This window comes from Pan troglodytes, chromosome 17 (genome assembly GCF_028858775.2).
Source record: "Pan troglodytes isolate AG18354 chromosome 17, NHGRI_mPanTro3-v2.0_pri, whole genome shotgun sequence".
In the NCBI taxonomy this organism is placed as follows: domain Eukaryota; kingdom Metazoa; phylum Chordata; class Mammalia; order Primates; family Hominidae; genus Pan; species Pan troglodytes.
Genome location: NC_072415.2, coordinates 63,382,867 through 63,406,819, shown reverse-complemented (window position 1 = coordinate 63,406,819; position 23,953 = coordinate 63,382,867). Strand labels below are relative to the sequence as shown.

The 23,953-nt window shown below is 35.0% G+C and overlaps 1 protein-coding gene across 19 annotated transcripts in view; it reads right to left on the bottom strand.

Annotated features, from left to right (window-relative positions):
- Positions 1-23,953, bottom strand: part of DCC (DCC netrin 1 receptor) — a 1,196,048-nt gene that overhangs the window by 188,123 nt on the left and 983,972 nt on the right. For all 19 annotated transcript variants that reach the window (XM_512137.8, XM_063795721.1, XM_063795722.1 and 16 more), the window contains exon 15: positions 7,011-7,205. In XM_512137.8, the coding sequence (XP_512137.2) occupies positions 7,011-7,205 (195 nt within the window). The remainder of the gene's footprint in view (positions 1-7,010; positions 7,206-23,953) is intronic.

Genomic DNA, 23,953 nt, shown 5'->3' with positions numbered 1-23,953 from the left:
TAGAAAATGTAGAAATAAATGAAGATTGTAATATTAAAAAGAGGACAATGTTTTAAAATATAATGACCTTTACCATATGAGCCTAACAATGAGATGGAGGTAATGAAGGAATTTATCAGTAAGCATTATAATAGAACAGGATAAATCATTCAATATCAAGAAAAGAGTAAAAAAGTTAAAAAACGAAAGAAAACATCACAGTTGTGAGAATGTGTAAGATAAAATTCAAATGTCTAAAATACATATAATTATAGTCTCAGAGGGAATGTGGTGAATAGTGGGGAAAAATATTTGAAGACAAAATGACCAAAATTGGTGAAATCATAAATTTATAGATTTAATAAGCATAAAACACACAGGCAAGATATAGCAAAAAATGACTATGCCTCTATATAATATAATCTAGCTGCTGGAAATCAAATATTTTAAAGAAGTCTTAAAAGCACCCAGCAAAAAAATAAAAAAGTGTATATTACTACAGGTTAACAACATTTTGAATGTCATGTCGACACATGCCTGTTTTCCTAGCTACTCAGGAGGCTGAGGCAGCAGGATTACTTGAGCCTGGGAGGTCAAGGCTGCAGTGAGCCATGAGAGCTCCACTGTACTCCAACCTGGCCAACAGAAAACATGTCATCTCAGGAAAAAATAATAATAATAATAAAACTTAAAACAAAAAAATTCAAATAATCCAAAAGAAGTCAGGAAAGGGAAAACAGGGACACAAAAAAGCAACCTGACAAACAGTAAACAAAAATAAAATTCAACCATATGTATAATTACATTAAATTGCAATGGTCTAAAACTCTAATGGTTTTTCATCAAAAACCATAGAGTCAAGAATACAGAGAGACAACAACTTTAAAGAAGTGGAGAAAAGAAAAAAAATCTGTCAGTGCGGAATTCTATATCCAGTGAAAATATCCTTCAGAAAAAAAAAAGTAGAATTAAGATATTTTCAGATAAAGCAAAACGAAGAAAAGCTGTTGCCACCTGACTGAACTACACAGAAATGGTAAAGGAAGATTTTCAATCTAAAGGGAAATAACATTGGATAAGAACTTCATCTTCAGGTACAAATGAAAAGCATAGGAAATATCATATATCTGGGTAAATAGAAAACATCATAGTTTCCCCATATGTCTTTAAAAAATTTATGACTGCATAATACAATAAATACATAAGACTGTCTAATGGGATTTTCAATGCATGCACATGTAATACATATGACTATTACAACATAAGGAATAGTCCATATGATAAAGAGACCTGTGCAGTTGCAGGTTTCTATATTTTATATGATGCGCTACAATGTTAGCCTAAATAAAGTGGGAAAGATTGAATACATATATGGTATCTCCTAGAGAAATCACTAAGAGCAGGAATCAGTAAATTACAGTTGAGGGGCCACTGTTTTTGTATAGACCATGAGTTAAGAATGGTTTTTATATATTTAAATAGTTGCTAAAATTAAAAAAGATAGAATTTTATAACATATAAAAGTTTATAATATATAAAAATTATATAAAATTATGTATTCCTGGGTCCACAAATAAAGTTTTATTAGGACACAGCTATGTTTATTTATGTATGTATTGTCTTTGGCTGCTTTCATGCTCTAATAGCAGAGCTGAGGAGTGATGACAGAGACTATTATATGGTCTGTGAAGCCTTAAGTATTTAGTCTCTGGTCCATTATAGAAAAAGTCAGCTGATCTCTTATAAGACACATTTCTTTTCTTTTCTTTCCTTTTTTTTTTTTTTTCCAAGACAGAGTCTTGCTCTGTCGCCCAGGCTGGAGTGCAAAGGCACGATCTTGGCTCACTGCAACCTCACTGCAATATGCAATATAATCTTACTGCAATATGTAATATCAGACATATTGCTAAAGTGCTATTAATAACTCAAATTTAGGCTGGGTGTGGTGGTTCACATCTGCAATCCCAGCACTTGAGAGGCTGAGGTGGATGGATCATGAGATCAGGAGTTCAAGACCAGCATGGACAAGATTGTGCAACCCCGTCTCCACTAAAAATACAAAAATTAGCCAGGCATGATGGCTCACGCTTGTAATCCCAGCTACTTGGGAAGCTGAGGCAGGAGAATTGCTTGAACCTGGGAGGCAGAGGTAGAAGTGAGCCAAGATCACACCACTGCACTCCTGCACTCCAGCCTGGGCAACAAAGTGAGACAGTGGCTCAAAAAAAAGAAAAAGAAAAAGAAAAGAAAACCAATAATAACAAGATAACTAGGAAAATCCCAAAATTTGAAAATTAAGTAACACCTTGCTAAATAACTTAGGGAGAATAACACATCACAGGAAAATTAGGAAATGCTTTGAACTAAATGGTAATAAAAATACAACATATCAAAATTTGTGGAATGCAAGTAAAATGATACCTAGAGGAACAACAATGGATGGATACATTATAAAGTTCATATGTCAATAAATTAGAAATAGAAGAGAAGACCAGAACTAAAATAAGTATCAGGAGGCAAGTAGTCAAGATAACAGTAGAAATTAAAGAAATAAAATAGAGATAGATAATAGAAAAGTTAGTAATGTCAAAGGCTCTTTCTTTGACAAGATCAACAAAATTAGTAAATCTCTGTCTAGATATCACAAAAAAAAAAGACAGGAACAAGAAAAGACCAATATCAGAAATGAAAAATCAGTTAATAACCATAGATAACAGATAAAGAAAACATTATGAATAACTGTGCCAACAAGAGACAAAATGAAATGGATGGATTTTATTAAAAATTTAACTTAGCAAAATCAATACAAGAAAGTATGCAAATCGGACCTATATCTGTATAAAAAATTAAATCTATTATCAAAGCCTTCCTATAAAAAAAATCTCAGGTCCAGATGATTTCATTAGTGAAATCTATAAAATACTTAAGAAATAAATAAAATCCATTTTACACAAATTTTCTGTAATAGAAGGGGAGTAAATACTATCCAGCTCATTTTATGAGCCAATCTAACTGGAGTAAAAGAGAAACAGTATATAGACACTATGGGAAAAGAAAATTGTAGACAAATATATAACCTACTGAATATAGGCACAAAAAATCCTTAATAAGCATTAACAAATCAAATTAAACAACATAAGAAAAGGATAATACATGATGGCCACACAGGATTTATATAGGAAATTCAAGGTTGGTTACCCTTCAAAAATCAATCAATGTAATTCACCGTATTTTAAAAAAAGAAAAAAAAAAGCTCATTTCAAAAGATAGAAAGTTATCTAATAAAATTCAACAAATATTCATGACCAGAATTTCTAGAAAACTAGAAAGAGTATAACGTTTCTTCAATCTCACAAAAGGCTTAAAGAGACCAGAGGTAATAACCTATTTCATGGTAAAGACTAAATTTTTTTCTCCTAAGATCAGACACAAGGGAAAGATACCTGCTTTCAGCACTTTTATCCAGTATTTTACTACAGATCCTAATCACTGAAATAAGGCAACAGAAAGAAATGAAAGGGACAGAGATCAGAAACTAAATATAAAACTTTCTGTTCACATAGATATGTTTGATTAAACAGAAAATCTTAGATAATCTAAAAAACTAATGGAATATATAGGTAAATTTAGCAGATATTAGGATACAAGGTTAGCATTAAAAAATCTCTTGTATTCTACACATTTATAAATACAAAAATACATCTATATATACATTATTTAATACATCTATAAATCCACTATAGTAAAAATTTATTTAAAATAAATTTTAAAAACAGTTATATTTAAAATAATTCAAATATATATAATATACATATGTACATATATTTAGGAATATTCAAATATATATGTATAATTCAAACAGTCCTAAATATATGTTCATATATTCAAATATATATATCCAAATATATATTTGGATATAAATATATATATATATTTGGGTATTTCTAATATATGTATATTCTTACATATACATATGTATTTAGGAATAAGTTTAACATAAACATTGAAGACCTTTACATTTGAAACTATAAAATATTACTGAGATAAATTAGAGAAATTATAAAGATATACTTTATTAAACAAATATTATACCTCAATAATGCTCTTTTAAAAATGCTAAAAAGTGTAGTTTTAATGTACACAATGTACTGTATATAAATAATATCTGAATAAAGATATAAAGATAGATAAATTGATAGATAAATAGATCAATTGGTAGGTAGATAGTGAGTTTTAAAAGTGGTTTGGGTTCAAATTAATTTTGCTAAAAAGTACTAAATTCAGATCTTGTGGGTCTATATCATACTTCAAGTCTGGCACTAGGGCTCTTGAACTAAAAGGAGTAAAATGTCAATAGATTAATTATAAATATTTAATAGTCATTGATTAATGAAGCTGTATGCCTATAGTAGGCAAGTTGTTTGTTTGCTTTTAATTAGGTAATATTAGATATTACTCAAAATGTTCTTGTATTTCCAGTCCTGAAGCTGATCACAGTGTCTGGTGTCTAAACTGCAAATAAAATGCCGTTTAGAAGTCTTGCTCTCTCATGAAATAGATGAAGGGGTTTATTAGTCAATTATAAAACAAATAGCTTTTTTATAGTTTAATATACAACCATGATACTTGAAGTTATGGCTGACCCTATGCTTAAATGAATTAAACTTACTTTAATTCACTTTTAGTTGTATAACTGTCATACAGTCCTTAAAACATAAAATTTCATTTTCTTTATTATGTATATGTAATGACTAGAGAGCTTTGCCTTCCAAAAACTTTAAAAATTAAAAAAAGTTATAAATACCTTCTCAAAAACCAAACACCGCATATTCTCACTCATAGGTGGGAATTGAACAATGAGATCACATGGACACAGGAAGGGGAATATCATACTCTGGGGACTGTGGTGGGGAGGGGGGAGGGGGGAGGGATAGCATTGGGAGATATACCTAATGCTGGATGACGAGTTGGTGGGTGCAGCGCACCAGCATGGCACATGTATACATATGTAACTAACCTGCACAATGTGCACATGTACCCTAAAACTTAAAGTATAATAAAAAAAAAAATGTTACTATGGAAACTGATGTGTCGATTTTAATGCTCAATAGAATAAATAAAACAATTGGTGATTTATTTGCAGCATGAACGTGGACTTGAATAAATCCTTATCTTTATAAAGATTAGAGCTTAGGGTATGTCTCTCACACACACTTTGGCTAAATAGTGAAAACACATGTTGGAAAAATAGCAGTTCATTTGCATAACCATGAGGATATTTAATGAACAACAACATGCTAATTATTGTATTTCATATTAACACATGAGACTATGTTAAAAGAGTATCAACTGGTAGAACTTACATACCTATCCATGTGTGTATGTAATTACTCTTTCCAGGTAAGTTGTAGAGTGCAAACTCATAATTATTACTGAGACAGGTTCATATCCCATTTTACCTTTAAAAATATTCCTAGCTCTTTAGAATATATTTTCCAGAGTTTTCTGTTTTTCTTGTTAAGCATTTGGGGAGATTTGCCAACGTTAATCTCCCAAATGCCTCAACTTGACTAAATTTGGAGACCTCTGCAAAGTTTTTTTTGGTAACGAAGAGAATCATTAGAAAAAGGATAGGGTCAACAATGCAGTTTCCCTCCTGACTTCCTTCTGAGTTTGCAGCACATTCTCATTGCCTGGGAGCCTATTTACTGCCATGGGCACCTCCCTCCCTCTGTCTGTTGAGTGGCATCAAGATGAACTGTCAAAGATGGTGGATGCTGAATAATGGATAAGTGAGAGTCCCCTGACATAGGCTTGATAGCCATAAAATATGAGTTTTGTGATTGCCTTTACATTCAAACTCAGGAACTGATGGAAAGAATATTATTTCTAAACGCCAAGCTAACTAAAATTGTGGAGATTTCCAGTAGGTGTTTCTCTTATTAGTGTTTGAAGCAATTATAGAGAGAATGGGTCAGTGCAATTTTCTTCCTTTACCGAGAAAATCTTTTCTTGCTACTGCATTTTAGCTATTCAAATTCAAATCAGGCTTCTCAACACAAATGTTCTGTTTGTGAGAGACATTGCAAATAAGTAGCAGATCCCCCCACCCCCTACACCCTGCCTGCCCAATCAAGCTGCATTTCCAGTGGGGTCATGTAATACGGTATTAAATCAACAGGTAGAATCAACTTACATTTTGCTTTATGAAAATTGTTTAACTTACTGGCATCCTGATATATTTACTTTATTTCTCTGTGTTAATAATATAACCTCCTACAGCACTATGGGAAATCAGATCTAAAATGAATATGAACACTTTTATACATATTAGACCTCTCTGAATGAACACGTTTTCAATGAATTCAGAATATCACAACTGAAGTATTGTATTCAGTGAAAAATGAGGTTGAGTTGAGTACAATAAGAGAACCTAGATTGGTAGGGGCAGGGAAACATGCAGGATGGAGTTTGATCATTCTAACGTATTGTCTTGACTGAAAATTCCTTCTTTCATCTTCTTTTGCAGTCATAATGACATAGCCTTTAACATTCACATTTGGAATGTTAACGGGAAAGAAGGCACTATGACTAGATATTTCAAGGTTAAAGAAAAATTAACAGAACATTTTCCCAGTGACAACAACAAAGATGAAAAATGTGTTGACTTTCTTTTTATAGAAATTATTAGGATTGGAAGTTTCCATTGACCACTGGAAAAACAAAAATGGCCCAATGCACTTTTTGTATCCGATAACCCATAAGCAAGGGCACACACCAGAGCAACTGCCATTACAGATCTCTCTAGATCAAATTCCTGAAATCCCAAATTCAAAGAAATGTGTATGTGTGCCTGTGTGTGTGTGTGTGTATGTGTGTGTGTGTGTGTGTAGACAGACAGTTGCTTTCAGAGCTAATACATGCTGTAAGTTGAAACCATCATCCCAGGGAACAGTTTTCCAAGAAATAAAATAATTTAAAATAAATCATTAATTCCCCTTAATAGAATAAAAAAAATCACAGATACTCACCTAACCTCTCAATGGAATAATATCGCTGCTTGCTGTCCACACGCACTGTCTCAGCGTAAGGGCTCCCAACGCCATAACCGATAATATAACCTCGCACCACGATGTTTGGGTTCAAGGGAGGAGTCCAACTCATGATGATGCAGTTAGTCTGGGGCCTCACATGAAGAGAGCTTGGTTGATCAGGAACTTGAGATTCTAGCATTCAAAAAGAGGCATCATCAGCATGTCTCATAACAGAAAATGTAGCATGGCAGAACACCATTTAAGCAAGAGAAATCATATTTCATAGATGCATAAATAATGCATCACCTATTGCCCAAGTCGCTCTTTATTTTAGCATGTGATATATTTTCTAAGTTTGATTTGACTTTCACAAAATTTCTTAAGCATACAAGAATACCGAATTCTTTCCATGGGCATGGTAGGTAGCATCAATGCATCTTTATTCCAATAGCGTCTTACTTGGGCTTTTTTTCTTTTTACATATTTCTTCTTAGGTATCATTAATGAAGGGTGAAAACCAAGGCAGATGTAAGAATAATAGAATGGAAAATAAAATGTCAATGTTGTCTTATCCAATAATTATTTACTCTGATTTAGCTAAAAACAATAACAAACTAACCAGTCCTTTCTTATGTAATTGTCAGGAGAAACAGTTAAGGGCCATGATCTGTCCAGCATGATTAGGATGGTACTTGATTCATGGTTTATTAAATCAGTGAAAAATGCATTTATTATTAAAAGAAAGAAGACAGTGGCCTGGATTAAAGCCTCACAAACTTTGGACCTGTGCAAATTTGGTTTAATGCCACATTCTGTCATTTACCAGCTGTGTCCTCATGAAATTATTTCACTTCTCTGAGTTTCCCTTCTGATTAAGTTGGCATTCCAAATATTGATTGACTCAAAGCTTGAGCTCTGGAAGTAAGAAACAGCAGAGTTCAAACTTGTATTGTATACTCACTGTCTGTGAGATTTTGAGATATCATTTATCCTCTCTAAGCCTCAGTTCCCTACCTGTAGAATGAAGGTATGGTGTTGAAAAGATTTAATGAGATAATTCATGCAAACTTACCCATTATGAGTAGCAAATAAATTCTCAAATATTGCTAGATATTAGAAAGAGAATGTGCATGCCACCCTGACATATATTTTCTTTTAAAGGGATTGTGTGTTGAAAATTAGTATGTTTTAATAATACATTGTTCTGATTTTTATGTTGTCATTCTTCCCTGTTTCCTAGTCTTAAAAGAATATTTTTTTCTGGACACTGATCATTATTCAATTAATATTTGTTTATTTATTTGTTGAGACGGAGTCTCACTCTGTCACCCAGGCTAGAGTGCAGTGGCACGATCTCGGCTCACTGCAACCTCCGCCTCCTGGGTTCAAGCAACTCTCTGCCTCAGCCTCCCGAGTGGCTGAGATTACAGGTGCCTGCCACCACACTTGGCTAATTTTTGTATTTTTAGTAGAGACGGGGTTTCACCATCTTGGCCAGGATTATCTTGAACTTCTGACCTCGTGATCCACCTGCCTTGGCCTCCCAAAGTTCTGGGATTACAGGCTTGAGCCATTGTGCCCAGCCAATTAATAAATATTTATACAACACCTATTATGTTTGAGGTGTGAGCCTAGGTACCTATAATGTTCAGGATACAGGAAGAACAATATGGCAGACATTAAACCTGCACTATTGGAGTTTATAGTCTAATGAGAAACAGGCAAGTAAAAAGGCAGCTATGATAGATTATGATAAATATTTTGATTGGCTAAATACAAGCACATGTAGCCTATTCTTTGAAAATCAGGGAAGTATTATGCAAATATATGTAAGAAAGAATGTGCCCATCCAAACTTCAATAAGTGCTTAACACAGTTCTTGGCAATTAATAAGTACTCAAAAATATTAGTGATTTGAATTTTATTAAAGTGATTCTGTTCATTATTTATGTTCCAGAAATGTCTGTGTCCAGTGATTTAGAAAATCTCTGAAGGTAACATATGCCAAATTATGCAAGGAAATCTGATGACTAGAGGTAATATTACATTTTTCTCCTTAATGTAGTACCAAAAACTGGCACAGCCCCCTCCACTTTTATCCATATGCAGCATTCCCACTTCTAGCTTAAGTGATAGGTAGAAGCATGTTCTTATTAAAGTTTTCAAAATAGGTACCATTTTCAAAAGATTCTAAAGCTTTTCAAAAGATTCTAAAGTTGCCACATCGACAGAATTTTCTGAAGATGCTTTTTTTCCCCTAAGATGGCCCTTTGTGGGCAAAAAGGGAAAGCTATTATTAGTCTGCCCTAAAAAAGCCTATGATATAATACACAAAGACATCATAAAAAAATTATGTCTCAAAATGTGGATATAAGCCTTAACGGCAGAAACACAATGTTTGTGAAGTATTTCCTAATATAAACTCTAAGTAAAAGTAATAAAAGAGATGAAAAGGATGGATTAATACTTTTCAACCCTATGGCCACAGTCTCACCAGTGCCCTTGAAATGTAATGGACTCTCAGTCAGTTCTGTTTAGCATATTTGAAGTTTTTGCACTAACTATTAAAACAACAAGATAATCTGCCTAATCGTACACTAAGAAAATAAACTAGATCTTCTGCATTTATGACTTTTTAAAAGCAATATGAAATCATAATGATTTGAATGACAATATTTAACATCTTTTAGAATAAAAGGAAAAACTATTCAACTGTTAAAAATGTTTTCAGAACAGTAACTATTTCTTAATATTTCTGCAAACCATAGAATAGTTCTCTTGCAAATTGGTTAAGTTAGCAACTACAGAATTTTATTCATCGGAGCTTTAAACATATCATTGTAATGTGTACACCAACTGGCTCTTGAAGAACGTAAGACTCCACTTTATCCTTCACTGCATGAAAATGTTTCAATCCTAGAGGCAAGCCTCAAAATAATTTTTAACATTAGAAAAAAATGTTAGTACGTAAGAAGATATGTTGCCTCTTCATCTAAATCCTAATTAGGTTTGTGTGTTTGAGAGAGAGAGACAAGATCTTGTTCCGTCTCCCAGGCTGGATTGCAGTGGTGAGATCAAAGCTCATTGCAGCCTCTAACCCTCTGACTCAAGCCAACCTCCCACCCTCAACCTCCCTAGTAGCTGGGACTACAGGCATGTGCCACCACACCCAGCTAATGTATTTATCTATCTACTTATTTTATTTTTATGTTTTTGTAGAGACGGAGTTTTGCTACGTTGTTCAGGCTGGTCTTGAACTCCTGGACTCAAGCAGTCCACCCGCGTTGGCCTCCTAAAGTGTTGGAATTATCGATGTGAGTCTACATGCCCAGCCTTAATGACCATTTATCACAAAATTAAGCTCACAGGACCAAAAGGACAGTTCCTTCAAGGTAGTATTAGACCTAAGCCATTCATAATATATGGCCTCATCATCATGATAACTATGCCAGGAGATTGTTCATAATCCATGATAGCCAATTTATGCCCACTCACTTCTTAATACAAAGGCAGAAATAACAATTTTCCTTTTATGCTACCTGAGTGATTTTTCTCTAACATAGATGACCTTATGGATTAGGAAAGTGGTTACTGCTGGAATGAACTATAAAACATCAATTTAGAAAATTTGCTGTGGAAGATATATAATATGACTATTACTTGTTTGGAGTCTGCAACTGAAATTTGCTGCTCAGAAGTACATGAAACATTTTACAAGTATCTCTAAGATGCTGCTTGCACATATGAAGCACAGAGGAATAGTAGAGTAGTTACAGAGTTAATTTGAAACCAAAGAACACATTTTGCCTGAAATATTTAAATTAATGAAGCCTGATATGGTTTGGTTGTGTTCCCACCCAAATCTCATCTTGAATTGTAGGTGTCACAATTCCTACGTGTTGTGGGAGGTACCCATTGGGAGGTAATTAACTCACAGGGGCGGTCTTTCCCATGCTATTATCATGATAATGAGTAAGTCTCTTGAGATCTGATGGTTTTATAAAGGGGACTTTCCCTGCACAAGTTCTCTTCTCTTGTCTGCCGCAATGTGAGATGTGCCTTTCACCTTCTGCCGTGATTGTGAGACCTCCCCAGCTATGTGGAGCTGTGAGTCCATTAAACCTCTTGCTTCTGTAAATTGCCCTCTCTCGGGTATGTCTTTATCAGCAGCATGAAAACAGACTAATACGAGGCCCCAAATTTTTACTAGAGTCTGAATGATCAAATAACTAGGTCAACTGCCACTCTTGATTATATTATTGAATTATGGATTCTCTCTTGGTATAGTTTAGTTCTAAAGAACATGTTATTTTCTGTAACATGTATGTAGGCATGTTATTCTTTGTAACATATGTAATATACGTAGACATGTTATTCTTTGTAACAGATATGTAGACATGTTGTTCTTTGTAACATGAATGCAGACATGTTACACAGGTTTCCACTAATGTGTAATGTTCAGAGGCAGCATACTCAGTCATGTATTATATTGATCCTTGTGACATTTCAACAACTACTATGCATCTCCTATATACTAGTTGTAGTTCTAGGTACTAAAAATATAGTGTTGGGAGAGGAAAGACAAAAAATAAGTCCTAATAAACAAATAAGACAATCGTGAGATCTTGATAAGTGCTATGCTGATGGGACAATAACTGACCCATCCAGGAAATTCTCCCCATTTGAGTCTAAGGTGGATGATCTGAAAGGGCCAGCCAAGCAAACATCAGAGTGGTGAGCTCTGTAGGGAGAGGAAACAACTACTGCAAATGCTGTACTGCAGGGATGAGTTTGGTATTCAGAGAAACCAAAGAGGATCATCACATCTAGAACATCAAGGGTAAGGGAGAGAATGAAAAAGATAAAAAGAGAGTAAGCCAGTAGGAATGTACAATAGTATAGCTGCTATAAAGAAACCATATAAGGGTCCCTCAAGAAATTTAAAATAGAATTAACATATGATCCTGCAATTCCTCATCTAAGTATAAATGCAAAAAGAGTTGAAAGCAGGGACTCAAACAAATATTTGTACATCCATGTTGATAGCAGCATCATTTACAATAGCCAAAAGGTGGGAGAAATCAAAGTTTCCACCAATGTATAAATGCATTTTTAAAATGTGGTATATGCACATAATGGAATACTATTTGGCCTCTAAAAAGGAAACAATTGAATTTTTGAGACACGCTACAAGATGCAGGAGCCTTGGCAATGATATGGTAAATGAAATAGGCCAATCACAAAATGACAAAAATTGTGTAAATCTCCTTTTATGAGGTACCCAGGGAAGTTAAATTCATGGAGACAGAAAAGAGAATGGTGGTTGCCAGAGGCTGGGGGTTGGGGAGGTTGGCAGTTATTATTTAATGGGTACAGCACTTCACTTTTGCAAGATGAAAAGAGTTCTGGAGATGGGTGGTGGTGATGGCTGCATGACAACATGAAAGTGCTTAATGCCACTGAACTGTATACTTAAAGATTGTTAGGATGGTAAATTTAAGGTTATGTCTATTTTTCCATAATTATAAACAATTACAAAAAGAGAAAAAAGAGAGTGAGTCACTTACAGACCAGGTTACTGTAGGCAAGGCAAGCCAAGATAAGTAAGAAAGTTAGGTTTTATTCTAAGAAGAAGAAGATCTTAAATGGTCTTGACTGGCAGGAACGGAGGTGTGAAGTGTGGTCTCACTGATATTATTGAAAGATCACTCTATTTTTCTGGGTGAAAAAGAAGTTTGGAGAGGAAGCATAGAATGAAACATGGAGACCATAAAATTGCTTTTGCTCTTGTCTAGATGGCTGTTGTGAAGATGATATAAAGTGGATAGATTTAGGACATTTGTAATGTGTAGTTAACAGAGCTATAGAGTAGATGTGAGTGGTGCAGGAAAAGGGAGATTTAATCATAACCCATAGGTCTTTGACTTGGCAACTGTTGGTTGATGAACTGAAATGAGGAAAAACAGGTGAGATTTCCTTGGGTCATGTTCAATGTGAGATGCCTATTAGTCAAACCTGTGGCTATCTCAAGGAAGCAGTTGAGTATGTAAGTATGGGATTTTGGTGAAAGGTTACGGCTAGATATACACAGATGTGGAAGCCATCAGCATATAGGTGGTATTTAAAATAAATGTGTATGAATACAGATATAGTGTGAGCATGTATATAGAAAACTACAATTAAGATCATGTTATTGCTCTGCTCAAAACCCCCCAAGGTTTTCTCAAACCACATTGTAGGCCATGTTCTTTACAATGGCCTAAAAGGCCATAAATGATCTCTCTCTCTCTCCGCTTATCTCTCTACCTTCTTCACCTGTGATTTTGCCTTCGTTCACCTCACTCCAGCCATCTACTCTACACTGGATACTTTGTTTTCCTCTTAGGGGACAGCAAGATTTGTCTGTGCCAGATCTTGGTAATGCAAGCAGTCGCCACCATATACTGTCTGCTATAGATGGCACTGTCAAGTTGTGTCAGGCAGTTGGAACTTTTGACAAATATTCACATATTTGTCCTCCATTTAGGGTGCTGCATTTTATGGATCATTTTGTTAGAGTTTTGTTCTAGTCCTCAATAGCCTATATTTCTTTACAGCAAACTACATAAGGCAATTGATATACCCACACTCTGCCTTTCCAGGCATGTCTGATACTTACAAATGTGTTCATTTCTATAGACAGGGCCTGTTCTCACCAAAGGACATCACTTCCCTTAGGCCGCTCACCTCTATAAACTTTAAAGGCTGTTTGTGTATTTATCATAGTGGACAACCACTTCTATTCACCACTGAACTCTACTTTGTATTCTTTTACCATCCTATTTCTAATATTTTGTCAATATTCTCCTTTTTTTTTTTTTTTTTTTTTTTTTTTTGAGACAGGTTCTCACTCTGTCACCCAGGCTGGAGCACAGTAGCGCAATGCTGGCTCACTACAGCCCTGACCTCTAGGACTCAAGTGATCTTCCCACCTCAGCCTCCTGAGTAGCTAGGACCACAGGCATGCACCACCACACTTGGCTAATTTTTAAAAGAAAATTTTTGTAGAAATGGGGTCTCCCTGTGTTGCCCAGGCTGGGAATATTCATTTTTAATTTATTTTAAAAATATATATGCAGCAACATTTACTTAGTGGTACATAGCTCTATGGGTTTTGATAAATGGGTAAAATTTTGGTATCTACCACTCCTGCCATAATACAGAAAAATCCCATCACCGCCAAAATTTCCTTAGGCTGCCCCTTTATAGTCAAGCCCTCCCCCAATCTCTCATTATTAATTTTAATAATGAACATTAACATTTTCCCCTCCATGAATGGAAAATCAGTTATTCCTACTAATATTTACTTATTGATTTGTATCATTAAAAATTTTTAAACCATATAGGTTTTATTCTTGTTCCTAATAATGACTAAACTTTATGGAGACCTATTATGCATGTGTCATACTCATCAATTTAACAAATTTTTGCTCATGTAGCATTTCACATATAGTTTGTACTCTTAGCTATTCTACAAATTTTGTTACTACCACAAGTTTTTACAGTTCAACATTGTTTTGTAATTTTTAACTGCATTTTGTCTTTTTGTTTACTTTTAATATGTGTTTTCTATTCATCTTAATAGTTTTGTGTCAACCTAATCTTATTATTTCATATTTTACTTTATTTTTAGCTTGTTTTTTTTGCCTAGATAGAAAAAGAATGTAGAAGTCTAACAGGAGTCGATGAATACCTAGCCAACACTCTTAAAAGGGAGTTTTGACAGCTTTACTTCTTGAAAACCACAACAATGAATTGTAATTCTGAAAATATGTGTCTCCTAAATCTAAGCCAATTAAACTGGTAGATCTAAGGATGGAGAATCTTCTCCCATGTCCTCCAGTTCCCAATATCAACACGCTTACTCCTAGTGAAAACAAACGTAGATGCTAAAATAATTCACCAGAATCCACATCCTCTCTGCACCTTTGTACACTTGCCTTTGCCTCACATTGATTATAACTCAAAAGGAAAAGAGGGAAAAATGTAAAGTATTTTTTAGGGAAGAGACCCTCAATGCCATGCCCAAGGTTTATCCTAACAAAACCATCAAGATTCTTCCCTTCCTTGATTTTCTCTTGCTCAGCAAAGCTGCAGAATCCCAATTCCAGATTACAGATAGGAGTCAGCCCTTTTTTGGCCCAAAAATTAGACAAGCGTGGTCTCTGTCTATCAAGTTCTTGATTTGGCAAGAATCACCAGGGAGTTAAGATACATATTTAGGGTAGCAGGTTGGCATGTCCAACACAATACAGAGAAAATACAATGAAGTTTGGTTTTATTTAAAAACTGCCAACTTCTTGAAATACTGAGATAACCTAATCCTGACTGTTAGAGCAAATACTCTTGACGTGGCTTTCAAGGAGCAGCTGCAGACACCAGCCCTTCAATATCTGGGGATTGTTCTCTCACTTTAGAGTTTAAGGATACCAGCTTCAACTATTGCAAAACCTCACTAGAACTTTGTATCATTCTACCATGAAGCATTTGATCAGCTACCTTACACTGAATAATCTCCATGGCCATTCAAACCGTAAACCTTATTCTGTATGGGGAGGCAGAGATCTTAATCCTTGCCAAGTGGTATGCTAAATGAATTCTTTAGGCTCATTTTCCTTGAAGTGGATTCAAACCGTATGCTCTCAAAACTACAGACCTATTGGTTTGTCTCAGAACAAACAAACAAAAACACCATTGTAACTTTAAAATCTTATGCCAAGCTGTCTTCTAGAAAGCTAGGGTTTTCATTTTCATATTGTACATAAGCAAAATGGGATGCATTCTACATTTATGAAAAAATACAGCAGAGAGCAATGGATGTTTCTAGCTCATTTATCTGAAATTAGAGTTCGTATGTAAGGATGAAAATCAGTGAAGAATCAAACTATGTAAGTGTTACACATTTCACACAAATACCCAGCTATGAATATTTTACATTCACCCATCCACTTATTATTGAGTACTATGTAGCAGGCACTGTGTGAAATATTGAGAAGTTCAAGACAAAGCATGGTCTTTGTTTCAAGTCTATTGAGAAGAGTGTCAAAATGTGTTTAGAGAAAAGACATCTGAGTGAAACTCAGATAAGAGAAAGCTTCCTAGAAGTAAAATATCTAGTGAGTTTTAAAGGACAAGCAGGTGTGAAATATATGTGAAAATACACTTGGGTAAAGAGCTTGCTAAGTCCAAAGGCTTGATCCAGGATGCAGCTGAGGAAGTGCACCTGGAGGGCAGTGCAGGTAGGCAGGCAGGATGGGATGTCACACTTGAGGCTGAGGGAAGGACCACATGGAGAAGAATCTGAGCAGCGAATTGACATCGTCAGATCTGGTTCTGAAAAAATCACTCTGACAACACTATGGGGTCTAGAGAGGAGGGAGAGCAAACAGGTATCCAGAAAAATGGCAAACCTGAGGCTACTTTCAGGTGACAAATGATGTGAGCCTGACATAAAGTGTGGTGGTGGGTGTGGAGAAGGGAGGATGGATTCCAAATCTATTCTGAAGGTAGAAATTACAGATCTTGGTGATTGAATGGATATTGACAGGGAGTGAAATGGAGTTGAGGGTGATAGGGAGGCTTTTGGCTTGGATAACAAGTGATTATTGGTACTAGTCACAAAGTGAAGAATACAATCAGTCTTAAGGGAAATGATACTTTGAAAGATCAGCTCAAAACCTCCAATTGTATAAAAGACTTGTGGTTGAGTCACCCATCTTTGTTATATTTAAAAATACATGAAGAAAAAATGATGACAAAATCCTTACAGCCACCTGGGGCCTTTCCAGTTTTGAATTATGTAAGATGTGATGACTTTACCCTCCTTTGCCTTCAGTTCCATCACCAGAATCAACCACTGTCAACTAGTTTGATGTAAGAGAAGAAAAACATTTTCTGTTCTGCTAAAAGTACTGGCAATAGTTTCACACTATTTAGTAACTAATCTGCAGCTTGAGAAGCCAGCTTTATTTTTATATTTATTTCTCAAATATACCTAGATAGGGGCTGTTTCTATGTTCTGTTACATTTATCTGTCCATTCCAATGCCAGATAGTACTATGCTGATTTTAAATCAGGCTTTATAGTAAACGTTTTTATTATCCTTTTCCAAAATTTCTTGGGATTCTTTTACATTTATTCTTCCATATAAATTTCTTTTTCCACCCCAGAAAATCCTTAATCATTTAAAATTTACTCTGATTAGAATTGTCTAAAATTATTCATTGATTTGGAAATAACTAATGTAATAATGATCAGTTTTTTCATCCAGGAACATATGTAACTTGCTATTTACTCATGTCTTTTATAGATTTTAGTAAAATGTTGTATTTTTTATGATATACATTTGTTTACATCTTGTTAAATTTAGTCCTAAATATTATATTTTAGGTTGCTTTATAAATGCCTTTCTTTTCAATATTTAAACTAATTATTGCTACTATAAAGAAAAGCTATGTTTTTGAAACATACAACCTTATTAAATTCTCTTATTAGCTCTAATAGGTTTTTAGTGCAGTTTCTTGCAATATTCAAATATACAATAACACCATTTATAATAATAAGATTTCTTTCCTTTTGTAATAAAATGTTATGAATTTTTAAAGTATGTTTTTCTTGCCAAAAACTCTATCTTCTTTAATAACAGAAATTGTAGGAAGTTTTTAAGCTTGTTTGGATCTTAAAACAAATGTGTTTAGTATTTTACCATTTGGCATAATGTTTTAGTTTTTTGCAAAAACAATACAATTTTGAAAGCTTGCTTATATTCCTATAATAATTTTTTTTAAAACTGCCTAATTCCACAAAATGCCCTCTTCAATCTATTGCTATAATTATATGATGCCCCATTAAATTATACCTTAATTAGACGATGGGCTTTTAAGATGGACTGAATATTCACTCTCCTTTTGTAACAGAAATGGATACATCTGTTCCCTAAATGTAGACAACAAAGCTTTACCATCATGAACAAGGAGAAGTTTCATAAAACCAATGGTCTGAGTATTTCATATTACTGTCAGAAAGAACTGCAGTCATGGCCAGGTGCAGTGGCTCATGCCTGTAATCTCAGCACTCTGGGAGGCCGAGGCAGGCAGATCACCTGAGGTCAGGAGTTCAAGAGGCAGGCAGATCACCTGAGGTCAGGAGTTCAAGACCAGCCTGGCCAACATGGTGAAACCCTGTCTCTACTAAAAATACAAAAATTAGCCAAGCATGGTGTTGGATGCCTGTAATCACAGCTACTCGGGAGGCTGAGGCAGGAGAATCACTTGAACCCGAGAGGTGAAAGTTGCAGTGAGCCGAGATCACACCATTGCACTCCAGCCTTGGTGACAGAGCCAGATTCTGTCTAAAACAGCAGCAGCAACAACAACAACAACAACACAACAGTCAAAGTCTGAGATCTACTTATGTATCAAAACCAGAAAAATCAGAAAGAACAACACACTGTTGAGCACTTTGTTGCCATTATCATAGTTAATTCTCACAAAAACCCACTGTGATGGATACTGTTGTTATGCCCTCTTTACACATGAGAAAAACCCAGGCATGGGAAAGTTATTTGCCCAAGAATGTAGGGTAAATGGAGCTGGATCCAAACCAAGTCATTAAGACTGCAAAACCCACCTGATCCTTTACATGGTACTTAGAAAAAAGTCAAGCAACTCATAGAAGGATCAGACATTCCATGGGCACATTAAAGTTTGTTATAACCAAGTAAAATACTTGCAACTTCACTGAACATTTATCTAAGTCAAAGCAACCCGTGCCATCCTTTGTACAGTGGAACTTTGAGATTCTGAACAATCACTTGCACCGGAACTGAAACAGATACTACATTGCTTTTAAAAATCAGTTTTTGCTTTGCCTGCTATGCTCCTTATGTGTAAGATGAAATCCACTTGAATGGTAATAAGGGGCTGAGTCTTAAATTTCACAGTGGAATAGCTACTGTACCACTGGTCCATCAAATTCCCCAAGCCTATCTGTCAATTATCATAAATCATAGCGTATCATAAATCGCCGAATATCATAAATGGTCCCTATCAAAAGTACAAGAAAGAAAATCTATTCTATGACACGCCACCTTCACTCCTCTGTGCACACCAAATCCCATACTAGCATCAAGTGAAATCACCAGAAGAACACATTCTTTTGCTCACTGGTGTAAATCGCACTCCTTAGCCCAATTCTTAAATGAAATGAATTTGCAGCGAACCCATTTATTACCAGTTTGGGTTAATAAGGCTAATTACCTATTTCCTGGGGGCAAGAAATTAGGGCCAGCTCCTAGGTTCCCATTTTCTTGCTGCATCACTGTTGCACTTTCTTAAGTCTGCACTGCCGACTTTTGATAGCTAAACTCCTCCACTACAGGGTAGAGAGTCGATTTTAAATCACATGATTATTGATAGTGTATAGCAATTTTCACCTCTTCACTCCAAAAACAAAAGTATCATAAACAAATTTCCAAGCTCAGTTTCTTGAAGGATACTTTGTTGAACTCTATCACAAATTCTCTCATTTCTTTATGCAAGACATTTACATGAAAACCCTGGGGAATTCTAGTGATCTTGGTTTGCTTTTTTTTTAAGCTGAAATTTTGAGGCACAAAATAAATATTTTAAAACTTCCCAGCTGTCAGTAATAGCAACGTGCTTTCCAGGGAACGCTGAACAAACAATGTGGTTTGGTTTTATAATTACTTTAACAAAACATCTAATTAAAAGGGCAATCCAAGAGGACTTGGGGTATTTCTCCAAGCTACAGTTATCTTCACAATGCTTAAGCCAAGTTGAGAAGGCAAGAGGAACTACAGAAGTCACAGGAGGCAGGGGTTTCCTTTAACAATCTGCAAATAGCACTGTTTCTGTTTAGCTGACTTGCAGGGCTCAGAGTTATGCAGTAATGAGTAGATCATTCTCTTGGCGATCACCATCAGGCTCTGAAGCAGGGGGGTAAGTTATACAACATAATGCATCCAGAGAGGCCTAATGATGCAGTTACCTTCTAACACAGATATCTTCAGCTACAGCAAAGAATGCCTCCCATTTCATGTGGTTTAAAATGATTGCTTTTTCTCCTTATCCTTAATTTTTGGGAGATCAAAGCAATTCTATATGGAAATTTCTCACTTCAGAGTGTTAGGACTCAAAATTTAGGACCCAAAGCTTTCCAACATTAGCCAAGAAACTTTTGGTGCAAGTCATTTATACCTTATTTTATGATTTAAACATTTACACAAATACATTAAAATGAGATGAATATTTAAGGAAATCTTTTTAAAAACAGAGCAAACTAGCAGGTTGAATGTTCTTTTGTACCTACCAGTGACCACTATTGATCTTGTTCATTCCTTCAAATATTAATTTCCATCAAGGGTTACACTTTTTAATATATGAATGGTGCAATCAAAAGAAGAAAACCAGAAGGAAAGAAAGGAAACCAAAATCACTTTGAGGAAGTGTCACAGTTGAAAGTGATCATGGATCAATAAATTGAGAAGGCCTTTGGTATTATCAATTTTTTACAGCAAGTAAAACATACACATCCCACATATTTATGCAGTTAAATGCTCTGAAATGGCTTTTAGTTTTCATTATGTCTAAATGTGAACAATCTCAAATCATAACGTGTAACAGCATTTTGTGCAAGAAGTATCAATTCTACTGTCTTTCTTCTATTAATTTTTTATTTATCTTTTTCAGATTGCTAATGTGTATATTACAGGAAAGGATAAGACTGTCTTTGCAATTCTCATCCATAAGAAAACATAAGAGAATGAGAAAAAAGTTGATATTTGTGTGGAAATATGTTTTGACAATTGACTGGAAAGGGAGTAACAGTTGGATGAGTGAGGATGCATTTTGAATTAATAGTGGCAGAAATCATTTTCTCAAGGCAATATTTCCTTGAAAAATGTCTTCTATGCTGTCCTACACACACTTCCCTACAATCCTAGCTGTCAGAAGCCCCTTTCTCTGAAGTTTGTAGTTCAAGTTCTACGTGTTTTTATGAAATCTTTTCTAATCATTGCAGCCATTATCTGTCTGGTTCTCAATAGAGCTGTTCTTGCTGTTTTCATGTTTGTACTCCCCATGATTCAGCACACTGTAAATTCTTAAACCATATTTCATAATAACTACAACCATACCCAAAGAAAAAGAAGGAATGTTGCATGTACAAGAGGGCCATTATTAAGCCAAGAGCATAGAAAAGTTCAAACAAATCCAATTAAAAGCATTTATTAAGACTCTCATGAGCATGGCATAGAGATTCTTGATTGAAATAGATGCATAAATTGGATTACAGTTAGACTGCATTGATATGAAAAACATGGAGTTCAATGAAAACTTTTGTGTCTTCTAATAAGTGGTGACTTTATATTTTGGTTCTACTTAAGTTGTGACTCATTCAGAGTCAGGAAAAAGAGCACATAAGTCAAGTAGAGCGTCTGTTTCATTCTGGATATTTTGTAAGACCTTCAGCACCTCTGCTTCATTTATTTTCTCTCCTTCCAGTAAGAGATATAACCCCTTAGGTTTGGGTAAATAATGTGATCTCACTTCTTAGAATCGTTTGTTTGCCTTGAATCACTGTGTTTATGGTCATCAAGTCATTTCTACAGGATTAGTGGAGGCTTTTCTCTGATCACCTACACTGGACCTCAATGCATAAAACCTTTTTTTTTTTTTTTTTGAGATGGAGTCTTGCTTGCTCTGTCTCCCAGGCTGGAGTGCAGTGGCACAATCTCGGCTCAAACGGCTCACTGCTACCTCTGCCTCCCGGGTTCAAGCAATTCTTCTGCCTCAGCCTCCTGAGTAGCAGGGATTACAGGTATGCACCACCACACCCAGCTAATTCTTGTATTTTTAGTAGAGACGGGGTTTCACCATGTTGGCCAGGCTGGTCTTGAACTCCTGACCTCAAGTGATCCACCTGCCTTGGCCTCAAAACCTAATTTTGAGCTCCACAGTTGCTAGCTGACTACTTGATTAAGTTAGTTAAATTTTCATAGCTTAACTTAGTCTCCCATAAAATAAGGCTAATAATGTATACTTCATGAGGGTAGATGAAAGGATAAAACATAAATCTATAAAATTTGAAGCTTAATTCTTAGGTAAATAAGTTAAAATAGAAAAAAATAACTATTTATATAGTTTATTGTGACCACTCTTTTATTTTTTTACATAAGACAAATTATAACCTCATGACTTTGGCATCCTTCTTGCCATATATATATGGCAATCACCAATTAGGCTCTATTCAGGATGACTGTTCTTGCTTTTTCTTCTACTTGAAGGGCTCTAGTCTGACCTATTCGCATGGCTTCCCCTTCACTTCCTTAAAGTCTGGGTTCATGTTTCATCTAAACAGAAAGATTTTCTCAGTTCCTTATATAAAGCAGTAGTTTCTAATCTTTGCTATCCCCTCTACCATGCTTCTTTTTCTTCAGAGCACCTATCACTATCTACCTCCATCTGAATACAACTTATACTCCTTGGGTGTATAGACTTTATTTATTGTTTTATCTCTAGTACCTAAGGTAATATCTTGCATATATAGACCTTTAAGAAGAAATGTAAGTCGAATAAACACATGAATGAAAGTTTTCTAAGCTATTAGTGATGGGTATGAACTCTGTGAAATGTGACTTTTTCTAGCTCCACAACTTTTCAATTATATAACCTAAGACAAGTTAAATAATATCTCTAAGCCTCAAGTTACTTTTTTTAAACTCCTATATCACCTCTAGGGTTGTCTTAAAGTCATTGCCTGGGTTTGCCTACTTAGAATACTTTTTTGTGTGTGCAGGTTTCAGCCAGAGTAATCTCTACAAAATGCAATTCTAATTAATTCACTATTTTTTAAATCAACCTTTGATGACTTGCTTAAAACAAAGTAAGTTATTGACTTAGACATCCTTAGACAACGTTTAAAATTCTTAACTTTGTCTTATCAGATTTGGAACCTGCTTATCTTACAAACCTCATCATATGCCAACTCTGTGTTTCATTCTTGATGGCCTTTTTCAGTCCCCAAACAGCATCATTGTCTTGACTTTAAAAACCACATTTACCTTACTCACTATTCCTTCCCCTCAATCGCCAATGTATTTTTGCATACCTAATTCTTATTCATCCTTCAGGTCTCAATTTAAATGCAAGTCTGTCTGTTTGCCTGCTGGTTTATCCATCCATCCATCTATCCAACCTTCCAACCTTCCAACCATCCAACCATCCAACCAACCAACCACCATCCATCCATCCATCCATCCACCCATTCTAAGTTGAACTGTAGTTTTCAAGTACCCAATCAGGTTTTATCTATAACAGCAACTTCCTATACTTCACCTAAAATGTCTGTCTTTCTTTGCTATTCTCCAAGCTCCATGAGAAAAGAACCAAGTGCTTCTTAGTTATTATTGTACCAAAGCTCAGCATGGTGCCTGATGCTTAGCAAGATTTCTATAAACATTCTTTGAATTAATATGCAGTCACATGGCAGAGATTAAGATTATTATGGAAATATCAACTGTTGATTGCTTAATGCTACCTTAATTATTTTAGTAAAACCAAATTTGTGGCTATAGAAAAATCATGAATGATAGTGAGGTATTCAAAAAGAGAAAAAGAGGAAGACAAAGGAGAAAGAGAATGAGATGGAGGAGTTCAAGAAAGAGGAAGGATGACATGAGAAAGAGTAATAAAATAACTAGGGAAAGAGTTAAAGTGAGGAAGACATGGAAAGAGATTAAAAAATGGAAGGGAAAAGAAAGGAATACAGAGTTTTTACTCTCAATTTTTACTGGAATAATTTCAGATGTATCAGTTAAGGAGTAAGAGAATTTCATTGTTAGATATAATAGGCAATTATCTTGTGCTGTCACATTTTCAATA